Source organism: Apaloderma vittatum, unplaced genomic scaffold, assembly GCF_000703405.1.
Source record: "Apaloderma vittatum isolate BGI_N311 unplaced genomic scaffold, ASM70340v1 scaffold29724, whole genome shotgun sequence".
In the NCBI taxonomy this organism is placed as follows: Eukaryota; Metazoa; Chordata; class Aves; order Trogoniformes; family Trogonidae; genus Apaloderma; species Apaloderma vittatum.
In genome coordinates, this window is record NW_009714858.1 from 1 (window position 1) to 21,860 (window position 21,860).

The window sequence follows — 21,860 nt, forward strand, 5'->3', positions numbered from 1 at the left end:
GATGCCCCTGCTCACTGCAGGGAGGTTGGACCTGGCAAGGTCCCTTCCAACCCAACCTATTCTATGATTTTACGATTCCTTAAGCCGTCTTCTACATCTCTACTTCATCCTTCCTCTTCGATGTCTCACAGGTGGTGCGGAACACGCACCTAGTTGCTCCGAATGCACCCAGAGCCTGGAGACCCCCTCGTACCAGTGAGGAATTCACCACCTACCTGGTGCGACCACGGGTTTGCAGCCGGCGGCCGAGAGCTGGGGACACTTGACGAAGGCGCATTCCGTGTGCGAGCCGTGGTCGGAGAGGACACCGACAGCTTGGCAGGGCCCAGGGTAGTCGACGGCCACGCGGTCGGAGTAGGCGGCGCAGACGCTGCGGTAGGTCTCACCGTTGTGGCCGCACACGGGTTCTGCGGGTTTGCAGAAAGGCTGCAAAAGGCACAAGAAGTTGTCCCCAAGGGCGGTGGATTCGCGCGGCGGAAACTTGGGAGCGGGCCCGGACGTGAGGAAAAGCAAAAGGAAGCGGGGAGTCGCTGCTACTGTTGTCAAATGTCCACAACAAGTCACCTGCCAGCTTAGGAACGGGTGGGAAAAGCAAAGTAAGGACTAAAGGTGACGGAAAAACGTGAGCTCGAAACACGGGTGCAATGAGACATGTCTTGGCAAACAACTTCTGTTCTGCTTAAATAAAACAACCTCGTCATTTAGATGAATTTATTAAATTTATTGGATTCAAGATGGTAACTTTGTTTCCTAAGAAAGTTTAATTAATAAAATCAAATTAGCAATAAAATATTTGCAGGTGCAGCATTTCTGAACATTTTAATGACTTATTGATAATCTATGCATTCACCTCGGGTGTTTTTGTGCTTTTAAACTTTAGTGCTTCTGTGTGGATTTCTAACACGTTATTTATAGAGAAGCTCAACGTACCCATTTACTTCAGAAGAATGAAATCCATTCCTAGACACCTCTGCCAAAAATATACTTATTGTTGAGACCTTTACATCCATAAAAATACATTTACTGTGTCCTTTTTGTCAGAAAAACGTATTTGAGTCCGACACATTTAAAAAAAAAAAAAAAAAGAAAATGGTAATATACTTTCTTCCCATCCTGCCTGTGCACATATGTTAACCCAACACGCTGAGGAGGTCACATGCCAGTAAATTAATCTTCTGAACACGGGCAGAAGCAAATGGAATTGCTGATTCCTGGCGGACTAATGCTTTTGTCCAAAGTGTTGTGAACTGACGCAACGCATTCCGTGACTTCCTTGTTAGGTCTACGTATTTTACTATAATATCCCCAGTAAATCCCCCCAGCTACACGATCATTTTCTAGCCTCTAAAACCGTTTCTCTGTTAACACGCCTGAACTGACAACAAAACACAGAGAGGACAAATAAACGTGAACATCCCAAATGGCTTCATGTCTCGCAGCCTTCCCTTCCCTTGTGCCCTTGTGGCCAAGAGGCCAGTGGGAGCCGGGGGGGCATCCAGAAAAGTGTGTCCAGCAGGGCTGGGGAGGTTCTCCTGCCCCTCTGCTCTGCCCTGGGGAGACCTCACCTAGAGCATGGCACCCAGTTCTGGGCTCCCCAGTTCAAGAGGACAGAGATTTACTTGAGAGAGTCCAAGGGAGGGCTACGAGGATGATGCAGGGATGGAACAGCTGCCTTAGGAGGAAAGGCTGAGAGACCTCAGGCTTTTTAGTCCGGAGAGGAGAAGCCTGAAGGGGACCTAATTAATGTGTATAAATGTATGGGGGCCGGGCGTCAAGAAGGAAGGGACAACCTCTTTTCACCTGTGTCCTGTGACAGGACAAGGGGCAACGGATTCAAGCTAGAGCACACACAGTTCCACCTCAACAGGAGGAGAAACTCCTTCCCTGTGCGGGTGCCGGAGCCCTGGCCCAGGCTGCCCAGGGAGGGCGTGGAGTCTCCCGCTCTGGAGACTTTCCAACCCGCCTGGACGCGTTCCTGGGTGATGTGCCCTAGGTTCTGTGGTCCTGTTCTGGCAGGGGCGTTGGACTCGATCTCCAGAGGTCTCAACCCTTAACATTCTGTGATTCTGTAACTCTGGGAACACCAACTTTTCTTGCAAAGCCCCAGAAACGGCCAACACTAGGGTGAAAATACTAATCCTTCTGTGCGATTAATATGTAGACTAATCCAAGCCAGACTAACTGAAGAAAATATTACAGACTGCCCAGTCTCCAACAAAACTTGGGCATAAACAGATCCTGAACAGTCAACTTGGTAACCCTGGGGCACAGTCACACAAAATGCTGAAGCTTTCTATGAGCAGGTGTTGATTTTCATATAAAACAAGTTCAAACAGGTGAAAACTAGCATTTAACTAACCAAGGGATGACATCAACTCCTGCAAACGTACCTCAGTGCGTGCTTTAATAGTGAAAAATACAGGAAGACTTAATATAAATACCAGAGTTTTCTCTCCCAGAAAGTGTTAAAGCCTGTAGTCACTTTTGAGACAACTGTTAACTAAAGCAGAGAAACACTTGAGAAGATTCTGAGTATCATTTTTGCGAGAGTGGGTTTTTTATGCTAGTTAAAACCGCATTTTTAAAAGCCTAACTTTAAACAAAAAAAACATTTTGGAAGCTATAAAACCCAGAATATTGCGAAAAAACCCACCAAACAAACCAACCCAGAGTATTGCGAAGCTGAACATAAAAGAACAAAGATGTGCGACTTCTTGCCAGAACCACTTCCTACCTGGCACGGCCCTCGGTACGCCAAGCTTTTCCCTTTCTGGTACAAAGTACACAAGTTGCTGTATTCCACGTTGTCCGTGTCGCAAACAGGATCCCGCGTCTGGTCGCAATTGAACTGCCTCGGCACGCATTCGTGCTGGCTGCATTCGAACTTCCCAAAACTAGTCAGGCAAACTTGTTTCTTCGGTATGCACCTGCAGGAAGCAATAATAATTTCGTATCATGTCATAGGAAATTATTATTATTTTTTTTTCACAAGTCTCAAAATATTCCAGGAAAATATTTTCAGTGCAATCTCGTGCAGTGCTTTAGAGCTAACGGTGGTTCGGCTGAGCTGCGGTAAAACACTTCGCACCACGTGTGTGTGACACAACTTACGTTCTTCACTAAAGTTTACTTTTTACCAAGTATTTTTCAATGGATTTTTGAAAAAGGAATAAAGGATAAACTTCTTGCCCACTGCCAAACTTCATTTGGTAAACGCACGGTTCTAGAAAAAATATGAAAAACATGAGACCTACAATATTATATGGTTTCAATTACAAATGTCTAATTGGATTCTAGTTTTGTCAGTTCAGTATATTATATCCCATCCAGTCCTGGGGATGACTATCTATAGCTCAAGCTTCCGAATAAAAATGATAAAAGGTAAAAAGGCAGATATCCACAACGCAGCTCTGAAATTCCGATTTGCAATGCCATAATGGCTTTTAGAGTCACAGAACTAGAGTTTTCTGCATCGAGGCATCAAAAGTGCAGGAAAACAAACTAAAAAAAAAAGCAGCTACAATCAGCTTTCATGAAAGCAGAGCGTTACGCAACTTCTTTTGGCGGCTTTCTTCCAAAACAGGAAAATGCACAAAATCAAAGGAGACGGCAGCGTTGTGCAACGCTGAGAAAATTGAAGACAGAGACCGATGTTATGAGCCACAGACTTTGCTTTCCACAAGAAAAGTCAGATTTTTTTTTTTTCCTGACAGTAGCACAGAGCATATTTTTGGTTTCATGTGTTTGCCTACACGGATTTTGCTTTTTCTGACAATTGAACAAACAGAGGTTGTACATTTGCAGTTTTCACAACATGTCAATCTAATTAAGAGAACCTCGGGCGCTTCAGAGTGATCGATATCTTCCTGTTTTAGAGATAAAAAAGCACGGCCCGTGGACTGAATAGGCAAGACTGGCTTTCATGTTTCAAACGACTAGAAGAAGGTATGAAACAAAGCAGGAAAATTACATTTGCGGCCATCGCAGCAAAATTTGGTTCTTTGGAAAGTACACACCCGTTCTCTCCTATTGCTAAAGCTGAGACCTGCAAAATGAATTTAAACACCACAGCACTACCTAAACGGAATCAGGAATTGGCAGGTATTACAGTCCATTAATATAACAAATTAAAAGTAGTTACTTCGAACAGTTATTTTTAGTGACTTCAGGTCTCTTTACTGAAGTATCCCAGAAACAGAGTGTTTGCGGCAATACCCAATCCCTTCAAATGAAAAAAAATGTGCTTCACCAGCAGAAAGAAAACTTATCAACAGATTCTTGCTTTTACCTCTGATTTTTATTACAAGGGTTGGGGTTACACGGATCCTTGGAAACACACGATCCAAATTCAAACTGGTTGTCCTGGAGCCCAACGCACCGAGCGATGCAGGCGCTCGGGTACGTCCGTCCGTTCCGGCCGCACACCGGCACGAACTGATCCACGCAGTTACACGGCAAACCTGGCAGGAACGACAGAATTTTTCATTGCTGATTTTGAATTTGTAATTTTTATTTTTTTTTTAAAAAGGTATGTGTTTTTCCTGAAGCGTGGGTCAGACGTCAGAAAAATAAACAGAGAAAAGAACATATTAATAACAGATTATCAAGTAATTTAGGAAGAATTTAGAAGCTAATCCTTGCTCTAAGAACATGAAGCTAACTCAGTAAGTAGTTAAGTCGCTAGCTAACTAAGGTTTCCACACTTTGGAAATTTAAAATCACAGGCAGTTGGAAGGGAACGTAAAAATCCTTTAGTTCCAACCCCCTGCCATGGGCAGGGACACCTCCCACTAGGCCAGGTTGCTTAAAATGAATTAAAAAATACAAAAAAGTTACCTGTAAACTTGCGACGTTCGTCTTCTGAACTGTGCTCCGTCAGGCACTGACGTGTGGAACAGATCAAGTTCCCAGCGAAACACGAGCAGACGTTACAATCTATAGTAAAGGACGTTCCATGGCCTTAGAAGAAAGGAAATTAAGTAAACACAAACACAGTTAGTGCAAATATACCAGAACAGTAAATGCTCGTATGTATGACAAAGATACCACATCTCCATTATTAATTGTTCCTGTCATTTCCCTCGTTTGATTTTCCCACTGAAATTTCTGTCATGTTTGGATTTTGAGTTTTGCTATTCATTAAAAACCTGCTCACGTGTGGATTAAACAAGGAAGCAAGATTCAAACCCTGGCAGGTTTCCATCAAGAAATACACTCAAAAACTAGGAGAGGTACATAAATTCTAGGTAGGTTTTTAATTTTTTTTTAAGGCAGACCTTTCACGAAGATACCTTCTTCTCCTAAATTAATTTTACGTGATGCCGCTAAGTTTTCAGCCATAGTCTCACGCATAACACACAACTCCTCTGGGGTGCTCATTTCTTTCCAAAAGCAAGTTGGCCAACTTCAGGAATTTTACTCCAGCTGAGCAATTCCAGTTTGGTTTTGTGAACTGTCCGTGTGGCCGTCCTTCACTTTTTAATTACCTGTTCTCAAGACGCCATCTAACGAATCTGGAAAGTGGTTAGTTTTTATCCTTTTATTATAGAATACCTGGAGTCTTAATCACAGCACACACTTAGTGAGTAGTGCTGGTACAAGAGAGGAAGTGTCTGGTTTTGCGGTGGTTGTTTTAATTTTCCTTTTTTAATTTTTTTTTTCATTTTAAAAGGACAACACTTACTGAATACCTACCAGCTACACATATTGTTGTTACAGTTACCGTAACAAGTGACAGCTGTATGCTGTGTAAAATAAACTTCACACGTTTTTGGGAATATCTTCACCAATAATCTGAAAAAGTGCAAGTTTCTCTGGACAGAACGGTCCATAAAAGGCTTCAGTCACCGTTTAAATAACACGTTTGCTAATGACTGTGTTTTAAAAGCACCGGATACTTTCTGTAACTGCCCATCGAATGTGTCGCTAAGGTTAAGGCGTTTTCAGCATTCTGCTTCCGTGAACAAGCGGATCCCTTTTCTTTTCAAGGAAAGAAATATCCCACTTAGCTACTCGCCCAAGATTTCAAGGTTTGGTTCATAATCAGGAAATTGTGTTTGTGACAAATGTAATGTCAACAAGTGCCTTGGCTTCTTAAGATTTACTTAATGTGAAAATAACTCTTTTTTACTACACGGTGAAAAAAGCGGCTCATTTTTGGACTCACTGGGTTTCTTGGACTTGCTTTATTTATGCCAGGGCTTCTGTTTGAGAGCATTTTTTACAAGGCTGATTTCGGGACACCGAACAGATTCTGGATTAACATGCAGGGAAAGGAGGACTCAATCCTCTGCCCTTTCTCACGCGCCTCCCCAGAGCTGGTTCCTCCCGGAACTTTTTTCCCCTCCTCAATCCCACCAGCGAGTTCTTCTGCCACAAAAGCAGCCACTGACTCTCAAGCGCCGTAAAACACAGGGGATGTGAGGCAAGCCAAGTCGCCTTTTGGTTGAAAAATGCTGTACTGAGAACATTAACTTTTGTATTTTCTGAGCCTCTGGGTCTTCATCCGTACCTCCAAATTCATCACGGAAGAGTTGGGTGCTCTAGAAAGACATAATTACTGTTCTAAATACTTACTTTTTCTTTGTCCTCCAACAATGCATGATTTTTGGAGGTCAACACAACGCATTTCCAGGCAATTTTCCAGCAATCCGCTGTGTCCACAGGTACAAATCTTATAACAGCCAACGTCACCAGCTGAGGATGGAACCTGAATAAGCGTACCTTGGCGGACGATAAAATCGGAGGCTTCTCCTAGTTTGCAGCCTAAGGACATGGAGAAATTTTAGCTCATGTTTAGTAAATACTTCGGCACTACCAAAAGCAACTGCTGCTCTTTAACCTTGCTCTTTAGACAAATTCACTCATTTCACAGTGGCAACGAGTAGCAGAAATAAAAGACACTTTGCTTGCGACAAGCTTCTGAAGTACCTGGAGAAACGCCACTTTAGAAAAAAAGACGGGTAATTCCAACAGTTCTGAAGTAATTTCATTTTCCATACTATTACTTTTCTGTAGTAGCACGAAACACACGTGATGACAAACACCACAGACATTTCACTCTCCCCGATACAGAATCTGAATGAAAGAGTCTTACGAGCATAGCCCAGTCTTTTCCCCTCTCTCACATACTTTGTGTTTTTCTTCCCTACTTGTACTTTTTATTTGAATGCTGGAGGACTCTCATAGGTAGAAGCAAAGCGTGGAGAAAGGGAGAAAAAGCAGGAAAACTGGATTAAAAAAAATGAAAAAGAATTGAAAAGAAAAATGGTTTTAAAATTTGCAAGGATAAAAATAATGAAAAGAAAGAGTAGATCAAAATTACCCTAGAGGTGATGAACTGCAGTGAAGATCCCAAAACTTCCAACCAACAGAAAGACAAAATTCAAACGCAGAATTCACCTTCCAACTGGCAGAGGAAGCAAAGCGTCTCTTCAAAAGCTGTGGGTGAGCTTTTGCTCTAAAGGAGGGGAAAACTGCGGCAAACGCTACTGAATCCAGTTAAGCAGCAACAGGGAAGCTCTTAAAAAACCAAATGTGGGTATTAATTTGCTCTGATTGGAACTAGTGACTCATGGAGAGATTTTGAGAAGCTGACCTGGCCTACGAAGAAGGTTTTTGGACAGTTCCCCATAAGACACATTCTTGAACTCTAATACAACCCCGGCGTTGCTGCCGATGCAAATACATATCCCAGGGCACCTGCCTTGGATTAGATTCTCGGAGCTCTCAAAATGTGGCCCCCGAGACCGACAGGCTGACTGTCATTTGTTTCAAAGCACGACGGGAGGCCCCTTTATTTCACCAGTAAGGAAAAGAACGCCGACCTGGCTGCTGACACGTGGAAATACACGGCGGCTGCGGAACCCGCGAGCACGCTGGGGATCTGAAAGAGCAGCCAGGCTGCTCAGAGACCACGGGCAGCCGTCTCGTTCCTCTGCAGCACAACAGGCAACGTATCTTCTAACGGAGATGCTACACTTCACTGGACAGTAAAAGCAGAAACATGTCGAGAAATGGAAAGAGCTAGGAGACAGGCGACAGCTCCGGAAAACACAAGACACTTGTGGGAAGAGCTCTCTGGGCTATCAGTAAGTCACTTCAAAGCTTACAAGGGAAATGTCAGTCACGTGTTTGTCAGGAAAACTCTGGTAAACAGAAGCCGCGGAGCCCTTACCTGGCACACACAAATAGGGAAGGCACAGTTCTCCAGACTGACATCCCTTTCTGTTCACTTCACAGATCTGATTAGCCGCACACGGATTCGGATTACACGGATGTGTAACATCTTCGACAATGTTACCTAAAGAACTTGGGCCTGAAAGCAAAATATACAGCATCTGTATTGATTTAAATGAGGTTAAATTTTCTTTCAGTAAGGCACTTCAGTAAAATTATTTCACAGAATTGTCAAAAATATATTTTTTATTTTTTTAACTACAGTTGCAGAAGCTTGACACGACAAGGTAGTTGTTTTAAAAGTTTAGTCCCCAAACATGGAAATAACGACCCAGATGCTTCTTCACAAGCAAAATATATTTCTTCTGCCTTGTTTGCCCAATAATTTTGTCTGTATGACAAAAGCACAAACTGCCAATGACCAGCAGCAGTTGAGTCAAAAGAATTCCTACAATCAATGGGACCTAAAAAGGTCTAAATACTACAGAGATGCAATACAAAGTAGTGACAGGGCAAATCAGATCTGAAAAATAACATAAAAAGACACATTTAAATGAAATCTAGAACTAAGACAAAATTTTACGAGCAGAACTGTACTTACTCAGGTACGTATCCAGTGGGATACAGTTCTCCAAGTCATCTGTTGGAGATAAGAGCTCACAAATACTTTCAGCTGAGTGGCCTTCGGGGAATTTATTATGATCTCCACATTTCTTCAGGATTTCCACGCAATCTGATCTTCAGACAGAGAAAGAAACAGGGTTTCATGAACGCTACTTGAAGAAAAAAAGGTCTTCCATGAGAATGATGCCACATTCTTCCCTTCCCTGAACCCACAACTTCCACTTTTGCCATATATATATATATATATAGACACACACACACCTACCTATACGCTACATTTTACATGCAGGGGCTTGATTTACTAATGTCTCATACAGGTCGAACTCTATCTCACTCTTTGTGTTATTAACTGATCTCTCTTCTACCTAATCACCAACTTTCAAAACTTTAATTTTTTACAAAACTAACCTTCGGGGGTTTTTTTTTCCCAGACCTTTTTGTCAGCTGAAAATCACCAGCAGGCAACAAAACCAAAAAAAAGAGGATATATATAGAGAGAGAGAGAGACACACACACACACCCCTACCTATACGCTACATTTTACATGCAGAGGCTTGATTTACTTACGTCTCATATGAGTCAAACTCACCCTCACCCTCTGTGTTATTAACTGATCTCTCTTCTACCTAATCACCAACTTTCAAAACTTTAATTTTTTACAAAACTAACCTTCGGGGTTTTTTTTTCCCCAGACCTTTTTGTCAGCTGAAAATCACCAGCAGGCAACAAAACCAAAAAAAAGAGGAAAGGTTTTATAGATGCCGGAGAGCCAAAAAACCCCCACTCTCCCAACAATAAAACAACTTTAAAACAGAACCAAATGCAACCAACTCATTAACAGGCATGCATCTTCCACTGAAAGCGATGGAGATTCAAGCAATTGCATTTAAGCAAGCTCAAGTCCTTCTGTGTTTGCCTTGACATGTTCTCCTCACATAAATAGTCCTACATACATAAAAAGTGTTTTAGTTCTCATTGAAATCCTCAGCAGAACCTCTAAGCTGTTTTTTCTCCCCCCCTCCAGCACTTACTTGCAGATAATACTTCCTCTCGATTTGCTGTGGCAAGGTTTAATCTGCAGCGAGCAGGCGATTGCCTTCCACATCTCGGGTTGGCATTTTTTAATATCGAGCACGGGGATATTTATAAATGGCATCTTAATACTCCCTTTTTCCCAAAGCTTCATGTCATTCATCGCTCCCTGGTCTGACTGAGTGTTGCAGCTCCTAAAAAGTTCTGTCGGTCTTAAAAGAAGAAGTCGTTACGATACGGCGTGCAGGCAAGGAAAAGATGACACCACACATTTCAATTAATTCTACAACCTTGACGTGGCTTGCTTTGTGGGCTATAAAAGAAAAAAAAATCCCTTCCACAGTTAAATAAGATCAAAATCAATTTGAATTCTGTCTTTAAGGGAGATAAGCTCTTCAAGACTCAAGGCTGAAATCCCCTTCTACCTCTTAGATCAAATAAGAGGTACCTCTGCCTCTTAAAAAAAATTAAGAGGTATTTGATCTACCTGCAGAAAGTTGACTCAACAGCAACTTAGATATCCATGTGAACGCTTCCTGGCAGATCACTAATGCAAACTGATTTATCATTTATATTTGCCCAGGCTGCTGATTCTACTACCCATAACACTCATGCCACAATATACTATTTCAAAGAAAAGCCAGAGATCTCTAACAAAATTAAAATCTTTTTTTTAAACTCCAACTATTTAATTTGCAACTTTGAAATTACTAATTCAGACACCCCTTAAAGCACACGTTTCACCCTACAGAGGAAAAAAAACCCACAGAAATATCTCTGCAAGAAAAAGAATTTTGAAACAGAATAACATGTAAATTTAACAAGCATTTTTACGTTATTTACAATACACAACATTGCAGTAATCATGGCTTTCCCATCTATACAGTAAAACAGAGGAATATGCTGCTAACACACAATGAGATTTTACAATTTATGGGTTAGCTTTTACTCTTGTAAGTTTTGTTATGTCTGTGGTTAAATACATTTCCAAAAGTTTATCCTAAAGAAAAGTCATTTATTTTTACATTATCTGAAAAAAAATATTTGCAGAACGGCAGCTACACACAATCTTAAAATAAGCCTGAAAAACATTTTATTCTTTAAAATCAAAGCACAGGAATTCCTTTATAAAACGTTCAGTGTCTCTCCTACCTGTTATTAAAATTAGTGCAGTAAGTAAGATTTCTACAGCCCAGCTGACAAGGTTCTCGTACATCTGCTAAACAGGTCAACATGGAAACTTCAACTGCATTATACTCACAAAAGCGATCAAATTCTTGCCAGCTCTGTGAATTGCCCCAGCTCGTGCTATAAAGTTTAGTGCAGAGCTCTCTGGAAAAAAAAAACAAACAGAAACAACCAACCACCAGATGAATAAAATAAAATCAAGAGAGTATCAGCTGGTCAGGTACAGCAGAGCTTACGGTTGCTTTGCAGATCACGCTCGCTGCAGAACACTGTGTTAGCGCCCAGGCGATCTGCAAGAGGGTCCAAGTGGGCTCAAAGCAAATCACTCCACTGCGGGTTCCAGTTTTGGTTAAGAATGCATTTAAAATGCAATAATGACCTAAGTTGAAAGTTGAAAGTTTCCAGTTTTGCTTGAGAATGCATTTAAAATGCAATAATGACCTAAGTTGAAAGTGGACACACAGCGACTCTAAACTAAAAATGCTCCCATCACAGCTACTTCCAAGCTTGCAACTATTTGCTGAAAAACCTTTTTTATTTAAATGTTAGGTAGTTCCACTGTTATTAAACGACTGAAGCTTATTTCCATTGACAAAAACCTGGGTAGCACCTGGTAATGAACACCACCAGGGTTTTACCGTGCGGCAACCAGGTACCTGAGAGCTGGTGCAGTTCACTGTCCCCTTTTCTTTAGCATCTGGTTAAGGCCTCTTCATCTTAGAATCACAGAATCATTCAGGTTGGAAAAGACCTCCAAGATCATCGAGTCCAACCGTTAACCCAACACCACCATGACCACTAAACTGTATCTTCAAGTACCAGCTCCACACAGGTTTTGAACCTGCTGCAGTATTGGCTATTCCGACCACAACTCAGGTATAAGTTTCATTAACTGAGTGTGTCCACTATAATACACCACTGCTAACTGTGAGAAACGCGTGATTCCTCTTTTAGAGTCTTCTCTGATATAGCAAGTATTTTTGAGATGGACTCATATTTTTTGATTTTTTGATATTTTTGATTTTTTCTACAAGTATTGGACAGAACGTGACGTCCATCTGATGAGCTAAACCCGTGAGAATTCACAGAACTGATGTATGTGGCAAAATTTAGACCAAGACCTGAAGCATTTTAACAACTAGAACCGAGGGCAGCGAGATACGGACCTACACGTGGAAGAGTTGGCTTTAGAACAGCAATGGAGCTTAGCTCCATCGAGGCCCGTGGAGGGCGGAGGGTGCACCGTGACTCCCGGGTGAACAGATCTCGAACTCTCCAGAAAACATTGCCAGAGCGGGTCCTGAGGGAGAGGCATCGTCTTACAGCCTTCGATCAGCCCGTCGACAATTTCCAGCTCTGTTTTCATCGACATGAGAATTCTTTTACAGGCAGCCTGGCACGCGTAGTCTTCTGCTCTATCACAGCAGTACAAACCTGTTAAAAAATGCAAAACAGTGAACGATTGGGCATACAACAAGAAGCAAGATGCACGGTGTAGTAGCACTCGGAGAAAATGTGCCATAAGAAGGCTCAAATAATCTCAAGTAACATTGTGTTTTTTTAAAACACAACGAGAATCGACTCTGGGAAAAGCCCAACACCAAAATGTAGAGTTAAAATAAATAAATAAAAATCAATAACGCTCCTACAAAACTTATTGTATAAATTCATACAATTACAATTAATACAATTTATACAATAACATCTAATGCAAAAAAATTCATACGATCTCCAAACACTCGCTGTAACTTCTGGTAAAGAAGCTTTATCTTTTTTTTATACTTACTATCTGTAGGATTCCTCATGGGATATGACTGCGTGTAGTTGTTCACACAGTGAATAAGCTGAGGGCTAATAGATGCGCAGTAATTTTCAACCGCTTTGATTTGTGAAGGGCCAGGAGAAGAGTCTGTCCGGAAAATGGCTTGGCAATATTCCCGGCAGTTGGTGTGATGACCCGCGTAACTGCAACAGACCGAGCCCACTGGGGAAACAACCAAAGAACAGAAAATCTGTGGGTTTCTACCCGGAGAAATGAAGAAACGAGCATCTCTGACACTCAGGGTATTACTCCAAAAATTAAAAAAAAAAAGAAAGGAATTCTAAGTTCAAGAACCTGGCAAGTCTAACCCTACTGGCAAGCCAGGTCCTTGTTTAAGGTAACTAGACTTGTCCTATAATTGCATTTGTCGAATATAATTTGTCTAATTGACAAATACTAATAGTAAACAAATAAATATGAGAGCAGAATCCTAAAACTCACTGGCAAGGTGATCCAACAATTTTTGATACGTTATTAATTATACAGTTCAGGAGAACCCGTAAGTTTAGTTTTGTTACTTAACACTCAGCAAAGGAACAAAGTAGAAGGAAAAAAAAGACCTTCTAAGCAGTCATCGACACAGAGCAGAAAAAGCAACTACAAATACACAAATTAAAAACTGATAGAAATGAGATGAACACTTATCACTTGAGCAAGAAAATTTCCTTCTATGGAACTCAACTCATGGGATTTGTGTATATACACATGTCGAGGGTTAGGGCTGGGCTGGCCACTAACCCAGGACAGGACAGCAATTTTCTACCTTTTAGAGAAAAATTTAAAAAAGGACAGAATGATATAAATGAAAAACAACAACAAAAAGACAAACTATTCATTACATACTTACTTTCATTTCGGTTAATACAACTAAAGAGAGCATTCTGAAATCGAAACAAAAATAGCATTACAAGTCAGAAATCTTCCAAAGGAATATTTAAACGTCCAGTCATTTCCTGTGATGAGCTAACAAATCTAGCTCTGTCGTTAGTTCTTCCAATTAAGTTGGATTAAAACAAAAACACTATACAAACCCAGCGAAAGTAGGAAATTAAAAGATCAGGGGTCACCTGAGTTTTGTGTGCACTCATAATAAAACAGATAAATATCTGAGCAAGTAAACAGGACGACTTTCCTGGACTAACTTAAAAAGAGCAGGCTAGAATAGTCCGAAACTTACTGAAACCCCGGGCAAACCTCAGAGGATGTGGCACTGAAATAGGGACCCTAAGAGAATAAATGTGTGCCTAAAGAGCATAAACGTGTGCCTGAAGAGCACAAACGTGTGCCTAAAGAGCATAAACGTGTGCCTAAAGAGAACAAACGTGTGCCTAAAGAGCACAAACGTGTGCCTAAAGAGCATAAATGTGTGCCTGAAGAGCATAAATGTGTGCCTAACTTGAAAACGCAAGTTGGTTTTTGGAGGACCACCAGCTATTTATAATTTTAGGGACCGTGAATAAAAGCCCATTTCTGCTGAGAACAGGTTGCACGCAAATTCGGAAGTCTGCCTTCCACACAACACCCAACCCCTCACCAAGTAACAAGCCAGACACTTGGATTTCAATCTTCTAGTTTTCTCTACCGACTTTTAGATCTTTTCCTCCCGCGAGCCCAGATCCTGCATAACCCCTCTGAGATCCCTGCAGCAGCGTTCCTTGTCTCAGCAGCGCGTTTTCAAGATTCCCTTTGCGCGGCTTTACTACCCACAAAGCAAATCCTTGCACCCTTCCATCCGTGCGACCCGGAGGAGGGAACACGTAGACAGAGTCACCGGCCCACGTGCATGAAGAGATTTACACTGGTCTGGTCTGTCATGGCTATGCCCAAGTACGTGGCCACGCTGCCCAAGTACTAACAATATTTAGAATTGGGGTGTAATGCTGCTATGAAATCAGCTAAAAACGGTCCTGGTATTTAGAAGTTGAACACTAGTCAAAAAAAGTTATTAAAATCAGTCCAGGGGTAATGGTGTCACTGGCTCTGCGAGCACGGATTGTGGTTTGTAGCTACACACAAACCGGAGAAGAACGCTGAGGAAATTACCGGTGCCTACCAACATTCCTCCTCCAAGTTGAGACAGAATTATCTTCTTGCAGTGATTTTACACTCCCATTTTATACAGGCAGGGTGCCCTAACCAGAAAATAAATCATCTTCTTTCTCTCCTTGGAAACTAGTGCTCCGCCGGCTGCCCAATCGCTGTGACAAAGCTCACAAGGTGGTCTTACTTTTCTTTTCCACCTCGTTTTCAACTCTTCCCTCCCTGATCCCAGTTGTACAGGCTCGTGTACCTTTACACCACCTTCTCGTGACCCGATTTTTCTCAGTAACCTGGCTGAAAACTCCTTTTTCTCATCCCCTAGGAACTTAAATCCGTGACATCAACAGGTATAACATTGAGTTAGAACAGAACAGAATAAAATAATCTTTTGGACAGTGTAGCTACTCTAGAGAATCCTAAATCCAAATAAAGTGGTGTGACACCACCCACTTGTAAAGAGAGCTGGTAACACCATTAGCCAGCCGGGTCTGATCTTAATTACTAACCATCACTTCATTATACCAGGGGTTCCTGCCCATCTCTAGTAAAGCAGCGCTCATCCGTAAGGAATCGGCAGCTTTTCTGCCCACTCAAGCTTCCCTCTGAACTTGCTACTGACCTTGCAGAAGACAGAGAAAACAAACAGAAAGATAAAAGAGATGTGGGCAAGTTAAAAACAAAACGGAACAAAAGCCAAAAGAGCAGAAAAGGATGTTCCCTTTAAAGAAGGAGGTCAGGCACCAAGATCTGGGACAATGAGGCTACAAAGGCAATGCGGAGTACACGCACAGTCCATTTTCACCTCGTGAATAAAATATGAAGTGAACAACGGTGGCAATAGTGGAATTTATAGAAAACAAATAAAATAATTTGATTCACTTGTGCATTTCTCTCATCTTTCAGACTCATCTTTTTTTAAAAAACACACGTGTTGCTGAACCTGGTGATTAGAGGCAGTGAGACTACAAGCAGAAGGAAGGGAGAGCTGCAGGTGGGCATGGGCAGCACAACCACGGACGCCTTCCAGAAACGTCTCTTTTGGTGTCAGGGCAATTGAAACAGGCAACCAAAGCTGACCCAGCAGAGAACGCCTTCCAGTCTGCCTCATCAGAAGCTCCTCAAAGAAAGATTTCAGCCAGTACTGCAGGACCCAACTGGTTTCGCTCTTTTTGGAGCTCATCAGCTGCAGGTAACGGCTCAAACTCCAACCTGCACGCACGCCAACACCAACAGGGCAGAAGGTTTCGCTAAAGTGAGGAGTCTCCCGCACCTCAAGCTAGGCTTTCCTGTTAAAAGCGTATTTTTTAGTAAACAGCTGCTTCTGTGCTGAATGGAAAGAGACAGCAAAGCTGCTCTTTCGCACCAGAAATTAAGAGTATTTTGATAAAAACCCAAAGTCATTTTCCTCCCTAAAAATAATCATGGCATCTGTATTCTGCTAACTCTGCCAAGAAACTAGGTTTAGTGCTGTTGTCTTGGACAACCAAACCATGTTAAATATTTGAATACAGATCCGATCCAATTAAGGTCATCTTAATTTAGAAGTATCACCTATGGTTAACAAATACACCAGGAAAACAAAGCACTTGATGAGAACAGCAATGAAAGTCCTGTTAATCTCGACTGAACAATTTTTAAATTCATCACCAGAAGATGAAGCCAGAAGGTAACAGAGGAAGGTTTAGCGGAGTCAGCTGAAGTTTCAAACGACGACGCACGTCTGTTAAGACCTTTAGAAACCTGCAGTAACGAACAACTCAGGCCAAGCCTTTCCTGAATTACGTAAACCCGCAGAGAAGCGAGAACGCTTGCACAGTCAGAACAAAATCACTGGAACTAAAAATTCAGCAAGGTCATCGAGCGTTCTATCAGCCTTCTTCGAACAGCAGAGAACAGAGACAGGCCCCACCAGCAGGTAAGGTGACATTAATACTAGTTTCAACATGTAGTACACGGTCAGAGTCCATCCCGGACTGGCTAAGTAGCACTTGCAGAGGCCACACGCAGCCTTAGGAATTCATTAAAACTGTTTTGGAACCTTTGTCTAAACAAAGTCCTAAGCAACATCTTCAGTTATAAGCTCTTGGCTCTGAGCAGTCCTTACACACAAGAGCTAAAAAATGCTGACGGCAGGTGCTAAAACCTCAGCGTAAAGCAGGATCATACGACCCTGGAAGATAAAACAAGCCGATGCTGTAGCACAGCGGACACTTTTCTGAATCCCAACTGCAGGCGCTGCATTTTGAAGTTTCCGTATTTCAAAACCGCAAGAAAACCAAGTCGGATGAAGCCAAACAGCACTCAGATCTGTGAGAGCAAAAATACCTTCAACAGTCCAGGCATGTGGACTTACTGCGTGTAGAAAATAGTTTTAAGAGCAGAAGCTTAAATAAACCGGCAACACTTGCAGTTTCATCTCGCGTGCTCAGCTGCAGCAAAGCTCTCGTAACGTCAATTAACTAATGAAGTTTAAGTATCTTATCTGGTACACGTGAAATAAGAACTGAAGTTCTTGACGTGCAGAGAGATGGACTCACAGTGCGCAGCGTCGAGACGACAGAGTTACAAGCTAAAGGAAATTTTAGCGTTACCCTTCCCACACACAGAAAAAAGGCAATAACACTAAATACAGCCACAAAACCTTGAGAGCTTATTTCAAACTTTATAAACTATTTTCAGTTACTCCTCTGATCGGGCATCCCATGCAGCGTTTTCAAAAAAATGAAACTCGACTTCACACAGAAACTTTTAAAAATAGGAAAATCAGGAAATTCTACACACAATCCATTGTCTCCACTTTTTTTTTTTCTTCTTCCTTTGAGTATTACCTACCTTCTTTTTAGAGGAAGATGAACAGGATAGCAGAAAGCTGGAAGAAGTAGTGAAAGATAAAAGAGTTGAGACACACAGAACCAGAGAAAAAATGAAGATGATAACAATGAGTATCTTAGAGGCAGAAGATGGGAAAAAGGACTTCCAGAATAATCCTTCCAAAGAAGGCAAATAAAGTACATTTCAGGAACACTCAAAAATACTCAACGAGTAGCGTTGTTATTTTTTTTAATATAATTTCTGTATGCAATGCTACTTGAAAATAGAAGTTTTACACATTTCTAAAATGTGTACAATCTCCAAATTAGAAGCACATTAGAGCTTCAAAAATATTTACACTAAAATTAATCCAGAAACATGCAATCAGCTGAAAAAGCATCTTCAATTAATCACTGCTGTATAAAAACCTCACAACTTCAAAGTCTGAGACACCTGCTCAGCATTTTTTATTTTTTTTTCCCCACTGCTTTGAGCCCTGTACCCTCTTCCCTGAAGACTTACCTCACTCTTCACGCTCACTCACTCAGTGGGAAGCCCAAGGGCAACACATAAAGTTGCTTCCCTCAGCTCAACGTATTACGGAAAAGTACTACGCACAGTCAAGAAGCTTCAGAAAACCTTTCCGTGAGCATACCAGCAAGCCGTGAAAGCTGGTACGCTGCGAGAGCGTTTGCAGAAAGGGAATTATAGTTTTATATTCTTAATTCAGCTCGTTTTTACTTGCACATCAGGTACTCACAGACTCAATAACAGACGTGAGAGCTGCCGAACAAGCACTACGACCTACACTGTGAACTAACTCTCCAACTGGATTCTCATTTTTAGAGAATGAGGTATGAATGCTTAAACACAGGGACGTATAACATTTCGTTTGTGTGATTCACGGGCTGTTTCTTTTAGCCCCTCTTTCCGTTTTAGCCAGACGCTCGTTTCCCAGTTGCCCGATTTCATTCCCCGGCCACCCCAACTGCGTGCAGAGTACGGTACTGCTGACAGGCGCGGAATACTTAACACACTGTACAGGCAGCAGGACACACCCCCAAGGCACCAAGAAAAATTAACTTTTATATATCTTTTTTTCCTTTTTCAAACAGGAGAAAGAATGACCAGGGTGTGAAAAATTATGGGTTCCCTCCAGTATTATCTTTGGGAGCTCCCTACCTTAGGCAAAACTTTCCTGAACTTTACGTAACCAACGGCTCTCTTGAGAGCGTGGTAAATACTATTTTTCTGGAAACTCAGACAGCACAGGCAAACTCACTGTCATACAAAATTCTGTAATAACTGAAGATCTACCACGTCAGATACTTAACTTCTGTCCCCAACACAACGTCTGTATCTACCGCATTCTCTGTTTCTTCACCAACCAGAAAACTGATTCCGTTATTTTTCTGCCCCTCCTTTAGTGCTGCACAGACAGCAGGAGTCCAGGTTTTCTGCTCAGTAACCGCGAGATCACTCTTGAACAAGAGCGAGGGACCCACCTTCCAAAATCCCAGACAAAAACTGGAAAAAGAACTGGGCAAAGTCAGTAAGATGACTATCACCGTTGTGCGGTCGTTCTTTAATCTCTTACCTTTCCTCTCCCGTTCTCCTTCAACCCATATTGGCCAACCTCGTACAGCAAGGCAGAAATCCAGGAAAAAAAAGAAGGAAACAGAGCAGCGTAACAGAGGAGGAGCTTACAGGTGTCGACAGTACAGCATATCACAGCACGAGAGGAGACAGAACTCATTAAAATGAAAACTTCATTTTTAAGAGAATAAGCTCTGGTAACCTCGACAGTGACGAATCGAGGAAAATACTCTCTTGGTTGTTTAGATAAAAGGACTAAATGGGAAAGAAAAAAAAAAAAGGAACTTAATATTTCCTGGAAAAACAGGAAAGCTGCTACACTTCTGCCCAAATCAAGAGAACAGAGAATTGTGTGATATCCTGAACGGAGCAGAATTTATGCAGGACTGCCTAATTCAGGGCAGGAGGAAATGAGATGACGGGGGAAGGAGGAATTTGACTTTAATTAGGAAACAGACTGAAAGAACTCCCAGCAGAACAGAATTTCTACAAACTCTTGTTAAAAAGAATATAGGTAAAGGCAGATTTCTGCAAACATCCTGATGATTAGGAGCTGAGCAGTAAAAATAATTGCAAGAATGAACAGTTTCACTGATGTTACCAAAAATTATTCCTTTGAGATTGTTTACCATTAGGACAGGATAATACTTAAAAGGTTATTCTTTCCTGGGTTTATTAGTCCTTTAGGTGACTTTTAAGCTGACTTGCCCACTGCAGAAGCTGAAATGTTTCTGATGGAATGAACGCTTGCAACAAATGCTGACTTTCATCAGAACTCCTACAAAACACATTGTTTTGGAATCCTTGTCTCTATTTTGAAAGTTGCATCGTCTTCATTCACAGTAAGATACATGCAAGTCCAAAAAAAAAAGCTAGACCTTTTTACAGAAAACGATACTACTTCTACAAAAACGGCAGAGAGGTAATTTACGCTTGGGTGAAAAGGAGTATAGCCAGAAATATGACTATAAGGCAACTGGACTTGCTTTCACCTACAGGATACTTTTTAGAGAATTTAGGAAGCAGCTGATTTTTATTAAGATAAATGCAGACACGTATACACATACCTCGTATTCCTTCCTGCAGACCTTTAAAACATCGTTCTTTGCAGAAGCCTGGAAGACAGATAAATTTCTCTGTTTGTACTAGAGAGTAATGAAGTCACATTGTAAGTTAATGACAAGTTTACCTTTATAGTAACTGATCAGTTATCAAACCATGGTTTCGTCATCTATTTAAATGTTTCTTGTCACGAGCTTAAAGAATCCACATAAAGCTACGGCTTTTTTTTTATTATTCTTTCTTAAAAGCAAAAAACCAGAAACTACGACACTGAATTCTACATTTCATTAAACCCCAAACATTCATATTTCTGCACCAACTTGGCTGATCACGAAGGCACCCAAAGCAACCTTGTTTTCACGGAGGGTTTGCCAGGAAGAGCAGACTACAGCAAACGTTTAGGGAATGAAAGAACTTGAGCATAAAAATCTCTCCCTTTTGTACGCACAGTCCTACAGCTCCTGCTGTCAAGCTGGGTCGCAGAAACTCTCCCTTCAAACTGCAGATGGGTTTTTCTTCCACAGAGTACCTCTAGCTCTTTTTTATCTGTCAGGTTCTCAAAATTATTATTAATACTGACATCAGTTACGGCCCCCTTCAGTAAGTTAAAATACCAGAGTGAGGTCTGACCTTGGACCTATTGTAACACCTTCCAACTGCCCCCAAAACACTCTCAAATCTGAAATATCAAAAATACTTTCAACTACGTGGTTTTAGGGGAAGGCAGCATGGCTGTTTTTCTTTTTTTTTTTTTTTTTTTTTTAATGACAACAGTTTGCAGTAGGCTCCTGGGCCAAGATTAAGTTTACACAGGTAACACACAATTTCCTACAGGGAATCTTAAGCACAGAACAGCGTTACAAGGTTGATACTAAATAATTATAAGTTCTGTGACGTTGAAGATGGATTTTTAATAAAAAGATCCTTGCTCAACTGATGTATTATGCTTTAAATTGTCACTTGAAATTGTTACACCGCCTGCTTTCAACGTCAAGATTTTCATCTCAGTAGATTCGAACTTTTAAAGTGAATTTTTGGCAAAAAAGTAAAATTATTTTTTTTGTTTTTCAGAACTCGGTTGCCAGCGTTTATCACCAGTAGCACTGCCTGTGAAGCACCTAGTCATAATTTGCGATTTAAAAAAGAGTTTACGCAAGGGTTCAGTTTTGACTCAAAAAAAATACGCATTGAGCCTGAAGTTCCTGAACGTAAATGAATTCAACACGGCGACACCTGGCCTTAACCAGAGACAGAGGCCGAGGAGGCCTTACCTGCTTGCACGCCTGCCGACACTCCACAGCAATAGCCAGCTCGCAGCAACCTAACCCGACCCACCCGTCGGACTTCTTCAACACTCCTTGGGAAAGAAGATGACAGCACTTATTCCAGTGGGAAGAGAAACCACGGCACCACTTCCCCTTCCCTCCCCACGAGTCAGTTATTTTTCAAATCCGACAATCCCATCCTCACTCAACAAGCCTGTTGACAGATGACGTTGTTATTGCCA

General features: G+C 41.6%; 1 protein-coding gene across 1 annotated transcript in view; it reads right to left on the reverse strand.

Moving 5' to 3' along the window:
* Positions 1–215: 215 nt before the first annotated feature.
* RECK (reversion-inducing-cysteine-rich protein with kazal motifs) overlaps positions 216–21,860 on the reverse strand; it is a gene marked incomplete at its 3' end in the record, with an annotated part of 28,547 nt that continues 6,902 nt past the window's right edge. Inside the window, exons 5-18 of the mRNA XM_009868916.1 lie at positions 21,625–21,710; positions 20,359–20,406; positions 13,692–13,725; positions 12,809–13,006; positions 12,189–12,456; positions 10,987–11,166; positions 9,834–10,046; positions 8,780–8,916; positions 8,177–8,317; positions 6,577–6,765; positions 4,837–4,959; positions 4,289–4,460; positions 2,735–2,927; positions 216–426 (exon numbers count right to left, since the gene is read on the reverse strand). Coding sequence (XP_009867218.1) covers positions 216–426; positions 2,735–2,927; positions 4,289–4,460; positions 4,837–4,959; positions 6,577–6,765; positions 8,177–8,317; positions 8,780–8,916; positions 9,834–10,046; positions 10,987–11,166; positions 12,189–12,456; positions 12,809–13,006; positions 13,692–13,725; positions 20,359–20,406; positions 21,625–21,710 — 2,193 coding nt within the window. The remainder of the gene's footprint in view (positions 427–2,734; positions 2,928–4,288; positions 4,461–4,836; positions 4,960–6,576; positions 6,766–8,176; positions 8,318–8,779; positions 8,917–9,833; positions 10,047–10,986; positions 11,167–12,188; positions 12,457–12,808; positions 13,007–13,691; positions 13,726–20,358; positions 20,407–21,624; positions 21,711–21,860) is intronic.